The sequence below is a fragment of the Malus sylvestris genome, chromosome 10 (assembly GCF_916048215.2).
Source record: "Malus sylvestris chromosome 10, drMalSylv7.2, whole genome shotgun sequence".
Lineage (NCBI taxonomy): Eukaryota > Viridiplantae > Streptophyta > Magnoliopsida > Rosales > Rosaceae > Malus > Malus sylvestris.
Genome location: NC_062269.1, coordinates 4,915,021 through 4,933,027, shown reverse-complemented (window position 1 = coordinate 4,933,027; position 18,007 = coordinate 4,915,021). Strand labels below are relative to the sequence as shown.

At 39.6% G+C, this 18,007-nt stretch overlaps 1 protein-coding gene and 2 long non-coding RNA genes across 6 annotated transcripts in view; all 3 read right to left on the bottom strand.

Annotated features, from left to right (window-relative positions):
• Positions 1-7,949: 7,949 nt before the first annotated feature.
• Positions 7,950-11,262, bottom strand: LOC126585081 (uncharacterized). Of its 4 annotated transcripts, none has more exons than XM_050249480.1 (7): positions 11,112-11,261; positions 10,907-11,021; positions 10,723-10,803; positions 9,473-9,519; positions 8,718-8,797; positions 8,521-8,558; positions 7,950-8,361 (listed from the first exon to the last, which is right to left on the bottom strand). In XM_050249480.1, exons 3-7 carry the CDS (start codon positions 10,759-10,761, stop codon positions 8,197-8,199), a joined length of 369 nt encoding a protein of 122 aa, XP_050105437.1. In that variant the 5' UTR covers positions 10,762-10,803; positions 10,907-11,021; positions 11,112-11,261; the 3' UTR covers positions 7,950-8,196. The 4 variants fall into 4 exon arrangements, 3 of the variants coding, with proteins under 3 accessions (XP_050105437.1, XP_050105438.1, XP_050105439.1); XM_050249481.1 differs by having other exon boundaries at positions 10,723-10,799; positions 11,112-11,233; XR_007610298.1 differs by lacking the exon at positions 8,718-8,797 and having other exon boundaries at positions 11,112-11,232.
• Positions 11,263-12,104: 842 nt separating this feature from the next.
• Positions 12,105-14,996, bottom strand: LOC126585085 (uncharacterized). The gene is made up of 2 exons (XR_007610304.1): positions 14,858-14,996; positions 12,105-13,942 (listed from the first exon to the last, which is right to left on the bottom strand). It is a non-coding gene; the product is annotated as an uncharacterized LOC126585085 (long non-coding RNA).
• A 2,856-nt stretch (positions 14,997-17,852) lies between these two features.
• LOC126585086 (uncharacterized) overlaps positions 17,853-18,007 on the bottom strand; it is a 28,391-nt gene continuing 28,236 nt past the window's right edge. The window contains exon 2 of the long non-coding RNA XR_007610305.1: positions 17,853-17,920. This is a non-coding gene — a long non-coding RNA (uncharacterized LOC126585086). The remainder of the gene's footprint in view (positions 17,921-18,007) is intronic.

The window sequence follows — 18,007 nt, the reverse complement described above, 5'->3', positions numbered from 1 at the left end:
TTGGTTTACAACTCTATACTGGAAGGGAAGACCCAATTGAACACCTTAACCTCTTTGAGTCCACCATGGCATATCCGATGCATGCCGATGAAAAGCGATGTCTTCTCTTCCCTTCCACCTTCTTTGATGGAGCTCTAAACTGGTATTGTCGTCTTCCACCGGAGATAGTAGACTCATTTGAGGAACTAAGGAAACTGTTTGTCTCTCAACACATCTTCCAGACCGATCGCTTACATTCTGCAGATGACCTGTACACTATTCGCCAGAAGCCGGACGAGTCATTACGAGAGTATGTTGGTCACTTCAGCCATGAGTATTCTTGCTGCACTGAGGCATATGACAAAATCACCCTCAAAGCCTTCACGGCAGACTTACGTGATTGTTTCTTCAAGTACATGATCAATGCTAACACTTGGAAGACTTACTCTAAGGTGATGACACATGCTTACAACCACGCCTCTGCCAAAGCAAGAACATACCAAGGGAACTCCCATATGGTTAACCCCTATCAACAAGTGGGAAGTGGAAGTTAAGTTCTACCAAGTGAGGAGATCTTGACCATTCAGACACCCATTGCATCATCTCCTGCCTCATTTAGCTACTCGCTAAGTCACCAAACGTATTTGTCTCTTGGTAAGAGGAAGGATTTTTACTCTTAGCAAGCCCATTACAATAAGAGGGATAAAAGTTCGTATCAAGACAACTAGGGGTGAACGTACTGTCGACTATTGTGACTATGGGGCCAAGCCTCACTTTTTCAAAGTGAAGGACTAGGTACTGAAGGAAATGCTATTATAAGAAGGCATACATATTACAAATGTTTTAACTCTCAACCACTTGAGATCTTTTGTCACACAAGCCATTTGGCAAATATTTAAAGAAGAGGGAATTCATACAACTTCTTCTGAGTCTTTTGCATTCCTAGCATTGGAAAACTTGGTCTACGCTGACCTACCTATATACTCTAACTCAGAGTTTCAACATGCGTACTTTGACACAAAGTATGTGATACTAAGTGTTACAACCAACATGGTTCACATATCGAAAGCATGGATCCCTTCATGCATATCAAAACATTCATAAGCATCACTTATGTCAATCAACATAAACATCATACATTCCAACACATTCATACATAAACATCATACATTCCAACACATTCATACATAAGCCAATTGTGTTTCGAAATGGTTCAACATACTTTGTGTCATTCAACACTTGCTACAATGTGCCTTGACACCTTGCCCTTATTCTCACCAACTAGGTGATAAAGGAACTCACTTTCGTGCCACCAACCAAGTGATGAAATGTACAACCCGTACTCTAATATTATTTGGAAACTTTCCACTCTTATCACCAACCAGGTGAAGAAGGAACTCATATTCGTGCCACCAACCAGGTGATAAAATGTACAACCCGTACTCTAATATTATTTGGCAACTTGCCACCTTATCACCAACCAGGTGAAGAAGGAACTCACCTTCGTGCCACTAACCAGGTGATGAAATGTGAAGAAGGAACTCATCTTCATGCCACCAACCAGGTGATGAAATGTATAACCCGTACTCTAATATCATTTGGCAACTTGTCACTCATGCCACCAACCAGGTGAAGAAGGAACTCATCTTCGTGCCACCAACCAGGTGATGAAATGTGATGAAATATGATGAAATGTGATGAAGGAACTCACATTCATACCACCAACCAAGTGATGAAAGCAACTCACCATTCATTCCACCAACCAGAAGACGAGTGGTACAACTTGTACAATGTGAACTCCTAGCATTCACAAATAATCAAAAACCCTCAAGCTTTACAACTTAACTAGGGGAACACTCATGCCTAACAAGAGTTATAGTCACTAATAAAGTCTTATTGCAAGCCAACAATGGCTTCAGTGCATGGTATACGAAGATCAAGCTCTTCAGCCCTCTTGCATCTACTTCAGACATTTCTCTTTTATAACAATGCAAACATTACAACTCGTAGAAAGCGTCACACACTCTTGATCAAGACTGTTAGAAGCAAATTCAATTTACATGGCTCATCCAAACCTTCGACTATTACAAGGTGTGGCTTGCATCACAATCTCTTGCTCAACAGTGTGGAAGAAAAATTTGTATATGTTGTCTCTCCCACATTTTTAAATTCCTAGTTTTCCCAAAAAAAAAAAAAACGAAATTGGGAAATTCAACAACTTCAACAAATGGAGGGCAACTACAAATGCCAAAAGCTTCACACACTCTTGATCAAGATAGTGTGAAGCAAAATCAATTCATGGTACTCAATAAAGCTTCATCACAAAAGCTTCACCTACAAAGTTTCAACACAAAAGTTTCAACAAATGGAGGCAACTACAAATACCAAAAGCTTCACACACTCTTGATCAAGACAGTGTAAAACAAAACCAATTTATGGTACCAACAAAAACTTCATCAATGGAGGGCAACTACAATTCTCAAAAGGTTCACACACTCTTGATCAAGACAGTGTGAAGCAAAACCAATTTATGGTGCCAACAAAAACTTCACTTATAAAGCTTCACCTACAAAGCTTCAACTTCAAAGCTTCACCTACAAAGCTTCAACATTAAAGCTTCACTTACAAAGCTTCAACTCCAAAGCTTCACCTACAAAAGCTTCAAAAAATAGAAAATTAAAAATAAAAAAAAAATCAAAAAATAGAAAATAGAAAATTCGAAAAAAAAAAATTTGAAAATTTGAAAATTCAATAAAAAAAAATATTCAAAAATTCAAAAATTCAAAAAAAAAAAAAAAAGAGCCTAGGCCTCCCCTTCTTTGGACCTAACAACTTTCATAACAAATGTACATGAAAGAGAAGTTTTGAGCTACCACTTAGAAAGGAAAATGGTGAAATTTTGTTACTTTGGAAACTTGGCTACTAGCAAGACACCTAATTCGTCAACTCCCTCGATCGGAGACTTGGGGAACTCCTACCGTATGCTACTACACCTTGGTACTTGGAAGTTTGACGACTACTCAGTGACTTGGATCTTCAAAGTCTCCAACCGAGAAGTTTTCCTCACTCGGGAAATTAAGGGAGCATTACCTCAACCTACATATTTCACTCACAAAGCTTCAACATACAAGCTTCAACAAAAGAAAAAAAATTCAAAGAACTTAGTGAGGGAGGCCTTGGTGTATTTAACACAATACGTTGAAATGAAGCAAAGCTTATTTATTGATATCTCCGATAAGTTACAAATATGTACATATACATGAATCAAAATAAACAAACAAGATGGAACCTTCACAAAGGTTGCTCAGGAGAAACCTCAGCAGTCGGCAGAGTCCCAGAAAGATGAGGCACTGGAGGGTGATCATTCGGAGCCTCAGTACTGGGCAGAACCCTAGAAGGAGAAGGCACCGAAGGTTGATCATTTTGAGCTTCATTACGCAGTACAACCCCAAAAGACAAAGACAATAAATGTCTTTGGAACAAACCTCTAATGATCAAGTAAAATCTGACCATCAAATTCATGCAGCTGGTCAAGCTTCCTCTTCATGTTTGTAGCATAGTCATGTGCGAGCCTATGCAACTGTTTATTCTCATGCTTGAGCCATCTAATCTCCTGTTTGAGACTTATCACTTCAGTCGCCAATGATTCAACTTGGTGGGTTCGAGCAAACAGGCGTTGGACCATATTAGACACAGAACATGTACACTGAACACTAAGAGCCAGTGAATCCTTAACAACCAACTCATCAGACTGTTTGGAAAGTAGTCTGTTATCTTTTGGGAGTGAGAAGGTTCCTGGCCACCACCCCAACGGTCATATCATTCTTCATCATAGAGTCCCCAACGGTAAGAGGACCAGTAGGGGATAAGAAGGATGGGCGCCATATATTGTCTTGAGGAGGCATGACTGCCTCTTCACCAAAGTTCAAGTCAAAACGACGGTCGGATAGGCCAGACATTTTCAGAAATGATGAAGGAGAAATGAGGTCCAATAAATCTCTGAAGTACAAAAATAAGGGGAAAATTCCTACAAGCAATAACTCTCTGAACGTACTTCTTGCACACAATTGGTGCCCCTATAAAAGAAAGGGCAACAAGGTCGTTGGTTCAAAAATCGAAGAGGCATCACTCTCCGAAGTTCGAGAAACGGATTTTCCTGAGTAAAATTCGTCGACAATCTCCACACGCAACATCAGCTCCTCGGGTACCACATATAACTTTGCCAAAGATCTCTGACAAAGTTGAGACACATAAATTTTGAAGGTCCAGCTACCCTACTATTACCCACAAGGGTAAAGGAACAGCACCACTGCTTGATAACTGGAAAGTCCCTATGTGTGTCAACCTCTGTGCTTCGTGGCAAGGCAGACTAGCAAAAATGCCCAACCTTTACTCACATTCGAGAAAACACTCCCAACATGATTGCTTGCTCAAAAATCGAAGAGGCACCGCTTTCCGAATCTCGAGAGCCAGACTCCCAACATGATTACTTTCTCAAAAATCGAAGAGGTGTGCTCTCCGAATCTCGAAAGCCAGACTCTCAACAGGATTTCTTTCTAAAAAATTGAAGAGGCACCATTCTCCGAATCTCGAAAGCCAGATTCCCAACATGATTGTTTTCTCAAAAATCGACAAGGCACCGTTCTCCGAATCTCGAGAGACAGATCCCCGACAGGATTGCTTGTTCGAAAACCGAAGAGGCACTTTTTTCTGAACTTCGAGAGACAGATTTCCTTGGATAAAGCTTGTTTGCAATCTTCACACGCAACATCAGCTTTCCAGATACCACAGACCACTTTTTCAAAATGCTCTGACAAAGTTAAAACACGTGAATCTTGCAGCTTCCACTACATTGCTATGAACGAGAAGGTGAAAGAACAGCGTTACTACTCGCTGTTGGGATAATTCCTATATATTTCGACCTTCATCCTCCACAGCCAGGCAGACCAGCAAATAAAAAAAAATGCTCAACTTTTCTTCACATCCGAGAGGGCATTCTCAGCAGAGTCTCTCAAAATACTCAGCTTCTTTTCCCCCGATAATACCTCTGCAAACAAGCCACACTAGAGTAAGAGTATCTCATATCATCTGGGTTAAAAGCAAGAGTATCTCATATCATGCTTTTTCCTTGTCTTTTCCTTTGCCCTTATTCTTACCTGCAAGACAAGGAGAAAAAGAGCAATTAGTCAGCACTTGGAATCAAGCTTCCAGTCAGGAACTGACTACCTGGAATTCCTTGCCTGATTACTTACCTAGCATTGCTCTCGAGTACTCATCCTCAACATCTTATGCTTCCAGAAAAGATACCACATCTGCTTAAGGAGGAGATAAGGCAAGTGAGAATGATAAAAGGAAGCATGTGGAGAAAAGCGCAACAGAACACGTGTCGATTCATCTATTACTTTGTCAATAACAAAAGTATCACATATCATCAAGGTCGAACGCACTCTTGATTTGATGAACTTGTTTTGACCTTCAAATTCTTGAGTTGACCTTATACTTTGGAGGAAACCAAAAAACCCTCCAGCTCAGTTCAAGAATAAGCCTGTGGAAAGTTACTTCTTCAAAAGCAAAAATATCTCATATCATCTATTCTCATTTTTCTTCTCTTTATCCTTCTTGCTGCCTGCAAGATAGGGAGAATGAGAACAATTAGCCGGAACTCGAAATCAAACTTCTGATCTGGGATTGATTGCTTGGAACTCTGATTGCTTACCTTGTCTGTCACCTATTTTGGCAAATCTCTTAGCTCGACGACTTGGGGGACTCCTACTACATGGTTTGTATTACGCTTGACCAAGCCTAAAACTACAAGTAACCTTCAAGTGAAATTGATACATTACCTTGTGCATCTTCACTGATTAAAGATACCACCCCTAGATGGAGGAAAAGTACTTCCAGAGAAGATGCCACATCTACCTATAAGACAAATAAGGCAAGTGAAAACGATACCACACTTCGGTACTTAAAAGTTTCGTGATTACTCAGCGGCTTAGATCTTGTAAGTCCCCAACCGAAGAGCTTCCTTCACTTGGGAACTTAGGGGAGCATTGTTTGTACCATACTTGACCAATCCCGAAACTTCCGAGCACCGGTCAATGTTATACCGTCAAAGACCCAGAAGAGTTTCCCTCCAACCAAGAGGCCAATCACAGCGCGACTCGTGTTGACATCAGAAGCCAATCATAGCGCAACACGTGTCAACATCAGAAACCAATCACAACACAACACGTGTCAATGTTAGAACAAAGCTAGAAACTCTCTTTTATAAAAGGAGATCACTCTCCCACAATATTGCCTAATGTCATTTGTATTAAATCATTCACTAGTACTCACTAAAGGAGAGCTTGAACCTATGTACTTGTGTAAACCCTTCACAATTAATGAGAACTCCTATACTCCGTGGACGTAGCCAATCTGGGTGAACCACGTACATCTTGTGTTTGCTTCCCTGTCTCTATCCATTTACATACTTATCCACACTAGTGACCGGAGCAATCTAGTGAAGGTCACAAACTTGACACTTTTTGTTGTACCAAAGTCCTCACTGATTTTGTATATCAACATAATAAATTATTAGTAACCTATGATTTGATAAGATAACTTATTATTAACCTATGATTTGACAAGGAGCACTCTCCTCCACAAAAAGGAAACCTGAGAAAGCTTCTCACCTTAAAGATGAGATTCCTCTATGAAGACAAAGATCAAGTCTATATAAATAATTTTGTTCTGTTATGATTCGTACGTTTCGATTTCTTCAGTTTTAATTCCTTGCAGTTTTGAATGATTTGCACGTTTAGATTTCTTTTGCTTTAATTTCTTGCAGTTTTCAATGATTTATTATCTAGCCCTGCAACGGTTATTTCATCTATCTATATATATTGATCCCCTATATGAAGGAAGAAGGTGAATAGAAAAACAATAGCTTATATATATATTTTTTAAATATTGAGTTTTAATAGCAACATATTGAGAGGGTGTGAGTTTGTATATTCTTTCATTGTGCAAGGAAGAACTTTATCAGAAGAAGAATGTTCTGGGCTGTTTTATCATGGGGACGACGTGATGTTTGTGAACTGTTTGCACACTTTGGGCAGAGCTGCGAAATGTCTTAAAGAGAGCGACTTAGTCTGCGACTCATCCCAAGAATCATTCACCACTCAAGGCTTCTACATTTTTCGGGTAACTTCGTTCCTTACTATTTCAGTTTACAACATAAAACTCAAATATTAATTTTTTTGTTGGAATAACTTTTCCATATCAAGAAAGAGGGAAAACGTTTTTTGTACACTCATGTTTATTTTTAATATTTCAACTGAGTAAATTAAAAGAAAATCAATAGAAAATACAAACATATATGTTTTTTTTTATTATAACAAAAAAATGTGGTAAAAACATTTCCCTGAAAAGAGTTGAGGATGCCATGGAGAGATGATCTTCAGCACTCAAAATGGTTGTGGTTTTTCTGTGATCTCAATTACTGACTGAAACATATTAAATTTGGGATAATAAATTTTAAAAAAGTTAAATTTATAAATACATATTAATTAATGATTAAAGTCACATAGATGTCACATCTATTTTAAGTGCAAAAAATGAACTCTGCTTAAAATGAACTCTGCTTTTGGAATCGGACTCAGAAGCAAAAGCAGCCCCAAGTAGTTGGTAGAAAATGACTTCTGTTGTAAAAAGTCGGTAAAATGATTGGGGGTTTGTGAGGTCTTCGCACTATACACTCTTTGTCCATGTGCTTTTAGCCTTTTATGTTACGTATGCTATTATTCCTACAACATTTTGTTGGTAGCCGGAGTAGAGTAGAATCCCCCCAACAAATGGCAGACCCACTCAACAAAATTGTGATTTGGAAATCAGAAATAGTTAGTAAACTAGAATATGTTACCCGCGCGTTGCTGCGGGATAAAGAATTATAAGAAAGATTATGTTTGAATGATATAAAAGATTGCTCATTGTGATAGAAGATTAATAATATTTACATTGAAAACGTTAGAAAGATGTTCACGTACCAAAAATTAAATAAAGCCGAGTTACAAAAAATCGTAGCTCCAAAAACATGAAAATCAAACTTTGAGAACCAATTCTCTTCCCAAGCTTCAAAATCGCATTCAATCAACTTAATTACACTGACGAATCAATATGCTAGGATCAACTCAAACAACCCAACACCCCTACATCAACACACAACTAATACAGAACCTATTTGACCTCATAAAAATCAAATATGCATAGGAATGGAACATTTTCCAAAGTATAAAATCCAAACAAAATTTCTGACCTCTTCTTCTCCTTGAGCATTTTCAAAAGCTTTCTTGCAAATTGAATTGGCAACACACCGTTGATGCTGTTGATGTTGATATGTAGCTGTTTATCCAAGGAACACATAAAATAAAAACAAAGCGAAAGATAGTTATTTAGTGAGAGTCGATAATCTCATTTTTGCCTCAAGAGAAGCAAAATCGAAATATACAACTAACCAAAAATAAATTTAAAAAAAAAATCTCTCAAAATATGTGGAGCTACCTGATTAAGTGGGTTCTTTGGCATTCCATACTCAGCAGCTAGAAAACCAAAAACATGTCATGCATTGCAGAGAAAGTTAATGGGATAAACGTCATGTTTATCAATTATATTTGCATGATAGAAGCTGCTGGAATAAATTTAATCATATTCATTACCCAATCTGGAAAATTTAAAATGTAAACACACAAAAGATATACTTATTATATTTCTTTCTTTGGTAAGTGCTTTGCAGACAATCACACATTTTTTCCCTGTTATTTTGGAAGAAGTATACCGTCTGCAATTTTGTTAAAATAAATAAAATAATATATTAGACAATGCCCTTAAACCATGAACATTTAATGTGGAGAAATTGGAAGTTGAAATAAGTGGAACATAGGACAGAGGAGCAAATGCAAAGAATATTGTGATCAAAATCGGAACTCAGTGAGAGTTCAACAGAAAGATTAGTGGAAAATGCACTCACACACCAACTTGAAAGAAAACAGTGTCAAATAATTGTGTCAGGAATAGAAAAATGCAAACTTTGTATGGAAAGTAAAGATTTACTTGCAGACCGGCATCAACAAAAGCAAATGGAATACAACGAGAGTTACTGCAATAGTGAGAGGGAGGGAGAGAGATTAAAGATGAGTGATCAGTTAAAGCTATAATTTTTTAAGCGTGTTCTGCAATATGAATCATTCAGTTATCACAATAACATGCTTGAAATAAACAATATGCATAATCGTGGTATAAAAGAAAAAAAAAACAGAGATGCAATATCACCAACATTCATGATTATTATCCAGAATCGCTAAAGTAAACAGAAAATCAAATTAACACCTCTCTATTTCTAATCCATCTTCATATTGTATTGTGATAACGTTTATACTAAACAATGTTTCCACCAAAATTTAATAACAAAAAGATCACAGTAGAAGTTAACATGAGAGAAAGAGTTGACCTCTACCTCTTATATGTTGATCCTACCAATCCCCTGCATACTTTTAAGTCCACCTGTTAAAAGAAGAAAAAAAAACACAAAATTTGCAACACAATTTGAACAAAAAGAGAGTTCTCAATTAGTGAAAACTTTAGTTTCATGTAAAGAAATTGTGTTCTAATTTTAGGGCTTAACTATGCAATATTTGGATTTGCATTTAGCTCAAATAAGTAAGATAAACTGATAAAGCAAAGGATAAAAACAAAATCTATATCCATTTCATTATCCATTCAAAAGGACATTTGAACAAAAAAGATTTTTATTCATCCAAAGAGCCATTAAACTAAAAAATTAGTTAACTAATCTTTACATTTGAATAGTGTAAGTAGATAGTTTTCTTATCAATGCATCAACCAATATGCAGTGCAAATGAGAAAACTGAATATTAGATTTGAAAACTTTTTGTCTCCACATTTTGCTAACACAAACTCTAAATTTTTTGCTAGCTTCAAATGGACCCAAACTTTGGATTGGAAATATATTCATTTCGATCTGAAATTGAAAATTTATATTTTGTTAGTCCAACAATGTATAAATGCATTCATGTAGCATGTCTCCAAATAACAATACTACCCTTTCAAAAAGGCCGTCGTAAAAAAGGTCGTACCCATTGCACAAGGCTCCCACTTTACGCAGGGTCTGGGAGAGGTGAATGTCGGCTAGCCTTACCTCCATTTATGGAGAGGCTGTTCCCAATACCCATTCAAAAAGGCAAAAACAAAAAACTAAAGTGAAATATTAAAACTTGAAAAAGAGAGGTAAAAGAGTTAGTTGCTTCCAAAAGTGCAAGCGACCAATTTGTTTTCTATGAAACTGTAAAAAAGTAGCATAACAAATAAGGACACGATGGATGATTTGTTTTCTATGGGTATAGCTGATGTTGATCATAGTTTTGCTCAACATAAACAGAAAATATGGTAGCTTTCAACTACATTGCTACACAAACAGAAAATTTGTTTTCTATGGGGTGCCCCACCGAAACTTGTATAGAAACGTATCATTCATGTTTCATGACCAACTTTCGATTGTATAAAAACAATCAAATAATCCTCAACATTGAAAGAATAAAGGAAGAAGCAAAGTTTACAACAATGTCAGCAGTTGCTTCGATTAGTAAAAACAACATTATGCACGTGTGTGGTTAAGGCTTCACTCTTTCGCATTATACCTAGGTATTAGGCTAGTCAATGTAATCATGAGTTTAGAAATTAATTGACCTCAACGTTGAAGCACATCTGCAAACATTCACAGCACATTGCAAATTGTTGCTCTGGGTCACCACCAATCAAAGACCCTGCCTGCACACATAAATATGTGATCATGAATGAATCTTTGATACAAAAATAAAATTATTCTCTTAGTTCCGTGAAAACAAAGTAACAGAACTTTTGCCATACTAACCAAGTCCTTTTAATGTCGGCAGATTCAATATTCACCCTATCAATCAACCTCGGAATAGCTGCTCCCAGAATAGGCAAACAATTTACCCTAAGCATGCAGAGAAAGTACTCCAGACCTACCAATACAATTATATGTATTAAATACAAACTGAACCTAATCAGATAATAAGACATCCATTTATAGTTTTGTATCATCTCTATCTTACATGGACAGTCTCATTCTCTTCTGAAATGTATCCGTCGCAAAAGCAACTCAATCCCTTGGCAAAAGACCAAATAAGAAAACAAATAATTTTTTTATCATCTTAAAAACCAAAAAAATGAAGACTCCTTACCAAGAAGATAAGTTCAATTTCATCACCGAAACTCCTAGCTTTCTTTGGAACACTCATTTTTATCCTTGAAAGTAACACTTCAGAAAGGCAAAACCCTCTTGAGAAATCTTCATTAGCAGCAGCAGGGACCGTTCAAAGTTACAACAAACAACAACAACAACAAAGCCTTTTCCCACTAAGTGGGGTCGGCTATATGAATCCTAGAACGCCATTGCGCTCGGTTTTGTGTCATGTCCTCCGTTAGATCCAAGTACTCTAAGTCTTTTCTTAGAGTCTCTTCCAAAGTTTTCCTAGGTCTTCCTCTACCCCTTCGGCCCTGAACCTCTGTCCCGTAGTCACATATTCGAACCGGAGCGTCATTCGGCCTTCTTTGCACATGTCCAAATCACCGGAGCCGATTTTCTCTCATCTTTCCTACAATTTCGGCTACTCCTACTTTACCTCGGATATCCTCATTCCCAATCTTATCCTTTCTCGTGTGCCCACACAACCCACGAAGCATCCTCATCTCCGCTACACCCATTTTGTGTACGTGTTGATGCTTCACCGCCCAACATTCTGTGCCATACAACATCGCTGGCCTTATTGCCGTCCTATAAAATTTTCCCTTGAGCTTCAGTGGCCTACGACGGTCTCACAACACGCCGGATGCATTCTTACACTTCATCCATCCAGCTCGTATTCTATGGTTGAGATCTCCATCTAATTCTCCGTTCTCTTGCAAGATAGATCCTAGGTAGCGAAAACGGTCGCTTTTTGTGATCTTCGCTAGATTGCTCCGGTCATTAGTGTGGATAAGTATATAAATGGATAGAGATAGGAAAGCAAACACAAGATGTACGTGGTTCACCTAGATTGGCTACGTCCACAGAATAGAAGAGTTCTCATTAATTGTGAAGGGTTTACACAAGTACATAGGTTCAAGCTCTCCTTTAGTGAGTACAAGTGAATGATTTAGTACAAATGACATTAGGAAATATTGTGAGAGAATGATCTCGTAATCACGAAACTTCTAAGTATCGGAGTGTGGTGTCGTCTTGACTTGCCTTATCTGTCTCATAGGTAGATGTGGCATCTTCTCTGGATGTACTCTTCCTCCATCCAGGGGTGGTATCTTTAACTGGTGGAGATGCACAAGGTAATGTATCAATTTCACTTGAAGCTTACTTGTAGTTTCAGGCTTGGTCAAGCGCGATACAAACCATGTAGTAGGAGTCCTCCAAGTCGCCGAGCTAGGGGGTCTGCTGAAAGAGGTGACAGACAAGGTAAGCAATCAGAGCTCCGACTGATTGTTCACCTTCTCCCCATCTTGCAGCAGCATGAAGGATAAAGAGAAGAAAAATGAGAAGAGATGATATGAGATACTTTTGCTTTTGAAGAAGTAACTTTCCACAGGCTTATTCTTGAACTGAGCTGGAGGGTTTTCTGGTTTCCTCCAGAGTATAAGGCCGGCTGAAGAATTTGGGGGTCAAAACAAGTCCATCAAATCTAGAGTACGTTCCACCCTGCTGATATGGGATACTTTTGCTTTTGACAGAGTAATGGATGTATCGGCACGTGTGCTGTTACGCTTGTCTCCACATGCTTCCTTGTATCCTTCGCACTTGCCCTATCTGTTCCTCAAGCAGATGCGGAATCTTCCCTGGAAACATAAGATGTTGAAGATGAGTACTCGAGAGCAATGCCAGGTAAGTAATCAGGTAAGGGGTTCCAGGCAGTCAGTTCCTGGCTGGAAGCTTGATTCCAAGTGCTGACTGATTGCTCTCTTTCTCCTTGTCTTGCAGGTAAAAACAAGGCCAAAGGAAAAGACAGGGAAAAAGCATGATATGGGATACTCTTGCTTTTAACCCTGATGATATGAGATATTCTTGCTCTAGTATAGCTTGTTTGCAGAGGTATTATCGGGGGGAAAGAAAGCTGAATATTTCGAAAGGCTTCGTTGGGAGTGCCCTCTCAGATATGATGAAGGGTTGAGCATTTTTGCAGGTCTGCCTGTCCGTTGGGGATGGAGGTCGACATATATAGGAGTCTCCCTAACAAGTAGTAATGTTATTCCTTTACCCTGCTTGGTCATAGCACGGTAGTGGGAGCTGCCAGTTTCACATGTTTTAACTCTGTCAGAGCACTTTGAAAAAGTGGTCTGTGGTATCTGGCTCTCGAGATTCGGAGAACGATGCCTCTTCGATTTTTGAGAAAGCAATCATGCTGGGGGTCTGGCTCTCGAGATTCGGAGAGCAGTGTCTCTTCGATTTTTGAGGAAGTAATCATGTTGGGAGTCTGGCTCTCGAGATTCGGAGGGCGGTGCCTCTTCGATTTTGGAGCAAGCAATCTTGTTGGGAGTGTTGTCTCGAATGTGAGTAAAGGTTGGGCATGTTTGCTAGTCTACCTTGCCACGAAGCACAAAGGTTGACACACAGGGACTTTCCAATTATCCAGCAATGGTACTGTTCCTTTACCCTCTCTTCGATTTTGAGAAAGTAGTCATGTTGGGAGTCTGGCTCTCGAGATTCGGAGGACGGTGCCTCTTCGATTTTGGAGCAAGCAATCTTGTTGTGAGTGTTTTCTCGAATGTGAGTAAAGGTTGGGCATGTTTGCTAGTCTACCTTGCCACGAAGCACAGAGGTTGACAAACAGGGACTTTCCAATTATCCAGCAGTGGTACTGTTCCTTTACCCTTGTGGGTAATAATATGGTAGCTAGACCTTCAAAATTTATGTGTCTAAACTTTGTTAGTGTTGTTTCTTTGCTATTCTTTTACCTTTCTTGGTCAGAGCGATGTAGTGGGAGCTGCAAGCTTCACGTGCTCAACTTTGGCAGAGAACTTTGGCAAAGTTATCTGTGGTACCCATGAGCTATTGTTGCGTGTGGGAAGTGGGTGATTGAACAGTAAGATTCATGTGCTTTCTACTTCACCAGAAGTCTTCGACAGAATGCCCTTAATTTCTGCAAAGCTGAGTGTGCGTGTGACAGGTGCTGACAAGGCTAGAAAAGTAGGTGCCGCTTCGATTTCTGAGATCGGCCCTCGTGGTCTCTGAGCAGCCCAGCTTTTGAGAAAGCGAGCGCCTCTTCGATTGATTCGGAGAACGATGCCTCATCGATTTTTGAGAAAGCAATCATGCTGGGGATCTGGCTCTCGAAGATTCGGGGAGCAGTGTCTCTTCGATTTTTGAGAAAGTAATCATGTTGGGAGTCTGGCTCTCGAGATTCGGAGGGCGGTGCCTCTTCGATTTTGGAGCAAGCAATCTTGTTGAGAGTGTTTTCTCGAATGTGAGTAAAGGTTGGGCATGTTTGCTAGTCTACCTTGCCACGAAGCACAGAGGTTGACACACAGAGACTTTCCAATTATCCAGCAATGGTACTGTTCCTTTACCCTCTCTTCGATTTTTAAGAAAGTAGTCATGTTGGGAGTCTGGCTCTCGAGATTAGGAGGACGGTGCCTCTTCGATTTTGGAGCAAGCAATCTTATTGGGAGTGTTTTCTCGAATATGAGTAAAGGTTGGGCATGTTTGCTAGTCTACCTTGCCACGAAGCACAGAGGTTGACACACAGGGACTTTCCAATTATCCAGCAGTGGTACTGTTCCTTTACCCTTGTGGGTAATAATATGGTAGCTAAACCTTCAAAATTTATGGGTCTAAACTTTGTTAGTGCTGTTTCTTTGCTATTCTTTTACCCTTCTTGGTCAGAGCGATGTAGTGGGAGCTGCAAGCTTCACGTGCTCAACTTTGGCAGAGAACTTTGGCTGCACTCGACGGAGCTTCAGAAATCGAAGAGGCGCCTGCTCAGAAATCGAAGAGGCGTTTGCTTTCTCAAAAGCTGGGCTGCTTAGAGATCACGAGGGTTGATCTCAGAAATCGAAGAGGCGTTTGCTTTCTCAAAAGTTGGGCTGCTCAAAGACCTCGAAGGCTGATCTCAGAAATCGAAGAGGCGCTCGCTTTCTCAAAAGCTGGGCTCCTCAGAGACCACGAGGGCCGATCTCAGAAATCGAAGAGGCACCTACTTTTCCAGCCTTGTCAGCACCTGTCACACGCACACTCAGCTTTGCGGAAATTATGGGCATTCTGTCGAAGACTTCTGGGGAAGTAGAAAACACATGAATCTTACTGTTCAATCACCCACTTCCCACACGCAACAATAGCTCATGGGTACCACAGAAAACTTTGCAGATTTTTATAGGGGCTGGCATTAAGTTCCAAAGCACACTTGAATCTCCACCAGTAGAAGCTTCATTCTTGCACTTCTAAGATCTTGATTTGTCCGACCTCTTCTCTCTTCAACACCTTTGAAAATGTCTGGCCCCTCCGACCGTCGTTTTGACTTGAACCTTGTTGAAGAGGCAGCCCCGCCTTCTCCAGACAACATATGGCGCCCATCCTTCGTCTCCCCTACTGGTCCTCTTACCGTTGGGGATTCCGTGATGAAGAATGATATGACCGCTGCGGTGGTGGCCAGGAACCTTCTCACTCCCAAAGATAACAGACTACTTTCCAAACGGTCTGATGAGTTAGCTGTTAAGGATTCGCTGGCTCTCAGTGTTCAGTGTGCAGGTTCTGTGTCTAATATGGCCCAACGCCTATTTGCTCGAACCCGCCAAGTTGAATCATTGGCGGCTGAAGTGATGAGTCTCAAACAAGAGATTAGAGGGCTCAAGCATGAGAATAAACAGTTGCACCGGCTCGCACATGACTATGCTACAAACATGAAGAGGAAGCTTGACCAGATGAAGGAAACTGATGGTCAGGTTTTACTTGATCATCAGAGATTTGTGGGTTTGTTCCAAAGGCATTTATTGCCTTCGTCTTCTGGGGCTGTACCGCGTAATGAAGCTCCAAATGATCAACCTCTGATGCCTCCTCCTTCTAGGGTTCTGTCCAGTACTGAGGCTCCAAATGATCCCCCTCCGGTGCCTTCTCTTTCTGGGGCTCTACCGACTGCTGAGACTTCTCCTAAGCAACCTTTGTGAAGGCTCCCTCTTGTGTGTTTATTTTGACTCATGTATATGTACATATTTGTAGCTTATCGGGGATATCAATAAATAAGCTTTCCTTCATTTCAACGTATTGTGTTAGATACACCAAAGCCTTCTTCGCTAAGTTCTTTGAATTTTCTTTTGTTGAAGCTTGTATGTTGAAGCTTTCTGAGTGGAGCATGTAGGTTGGGTAGTGTTCCCTTAATTTTCCGAGTGAGGAAAACTTCTCGGTTGGAGACTTGGAAAATCCAAGTCACTGAGTGGGATCGGCTATATGAATCTTAGAACGCCATTGTGCTCGATCCTGTGTCATGTCCTTCGTTAGATCCAAGTACTCTAAGTCTTTTCTTAGAGTCTCTTCCAAAGTTTTCCTAGGTCTTCCTCTACCCCTTCGGCCCTGAACCTCTGTCCCATAGTCGCATCTTCTAATCGGAGCGTCAGTAGGCCTTCTTTGCACATGTCCCAGCAAAGCCCAAAAAAATGTTTAATACATTTTCTCAAACAGGTGGTAAGCACTGACAAAAGGAAATAAAATCAAACACCACATCAATCCAAAACCCAAATTTTATTTCATTTTCTTCGCATCAGATCCCCAAATCAAAATGGATCTGACCCCAGAAGAGCTCCAATTTCTCAACATCCCAGATCAATTTCAAAAATTAAATAGATTTAAATTCGGATATAGGAAACAATGAATGAAAGAAATCATATAAGAAATATACATACACTACAGAGATCATTTAATATTAAAAATCAAGATGCTCAGAGACTCAACACAGACACTATTCATACTAAGAATTCTTAGATACCCGTTGAAATTAATTAAATAAATAAATTTCAGGGCAGCCAATTTATACCTCCGATATTCTAAGCTCCGTGTCCCTTGACTTGGTTCGTCTTCGAATCCATTTATTGGTCCTTCACAGACTTTGCCGAGTACAAACTACAAACATAAAAAATACCCATTATACCTTTTTCAGATGGATTTTAGAGAGAGGCGAGAGAGAGATTAGGGTTTAAGAGCAATAATAAAAACTAATTTTATGCTGAGATGACCCAGTGAAGCAATTGTGGTAGGCGTCTCTCAGATTTGCACAGGGAGAAGCGAAAGAAGAAGAAGAAGAAGAAGAAGGTAGAGAGGGGGTGGTCGATAGCTTACCCGGCGTTTGAGAGTGACAGAAGGCAAGTTGAGAGCAACGGAAGCAGAGATTTGCGAAAAGGAGAACTGGAAACGGATGGAAAAATCGAGAAGCTGCAGTCGAAGTAGAGGTTCAGACGATGATGGACGCGTGACCAACGTGGACAAATGCGTAATTTCACTATGCCAAGACGGAAAAACAACGGGGCAAGGAAAGTTTAATGAGGGCAATTCCGTCATTTTACTGCTGATAAACAATACTTTTCCACCGGATTTTAGTACATAGATGATTTGCGTGGATTCTTTATACTTGTATCTACATTTTTCAACCAAATATTCAATTGTGCTACAACATCGAAATAAGAGTTCAAAGGTGATTTTTACTATTTATAAGAAATTCGAATTTCAAACAGTAAATAAGTACCTGATTTTATCATATAGGAGAACAGTGAACAAAATTGTTAAGAAATATATAACAAACCTCATGGCAACAACAATTTCCAAGTTGAGATGACAACTTGGCATTCACGGCCTTTAATTCCTGGATTTTTATTTGCAAATAAGTTATTAAAACTATACATTCGTTAAAAAAATGTATATTTTGAGAAGATGTGTAGAGCTCTGGTATGCTTACTGGCTCGAGTTTCCGCACCACCTCCT

Coding starts and splice junctions, on each gene's coding strand:
- LOC126585081 (XM_050249482.1), bottom strand. CDS start 10,761: ATGTGCTGTGAATGTTTGCAGATGTGCTTCAACGTTGAG. Junction 8,798..9,472: donor GTAGGATCAACATATAAGAG/GTAGAGGTCAAC, acceptor ACAAAATTGCAG/ACGGTATACTTCTTCCAAAA. Junction 8,559..8,717: donor CAAAGAAAGAAATATAATAA/GTATATCTTTTG, acceptor TTGGTTTTCTAG/CTGCTGAGTATGGAATGCCA.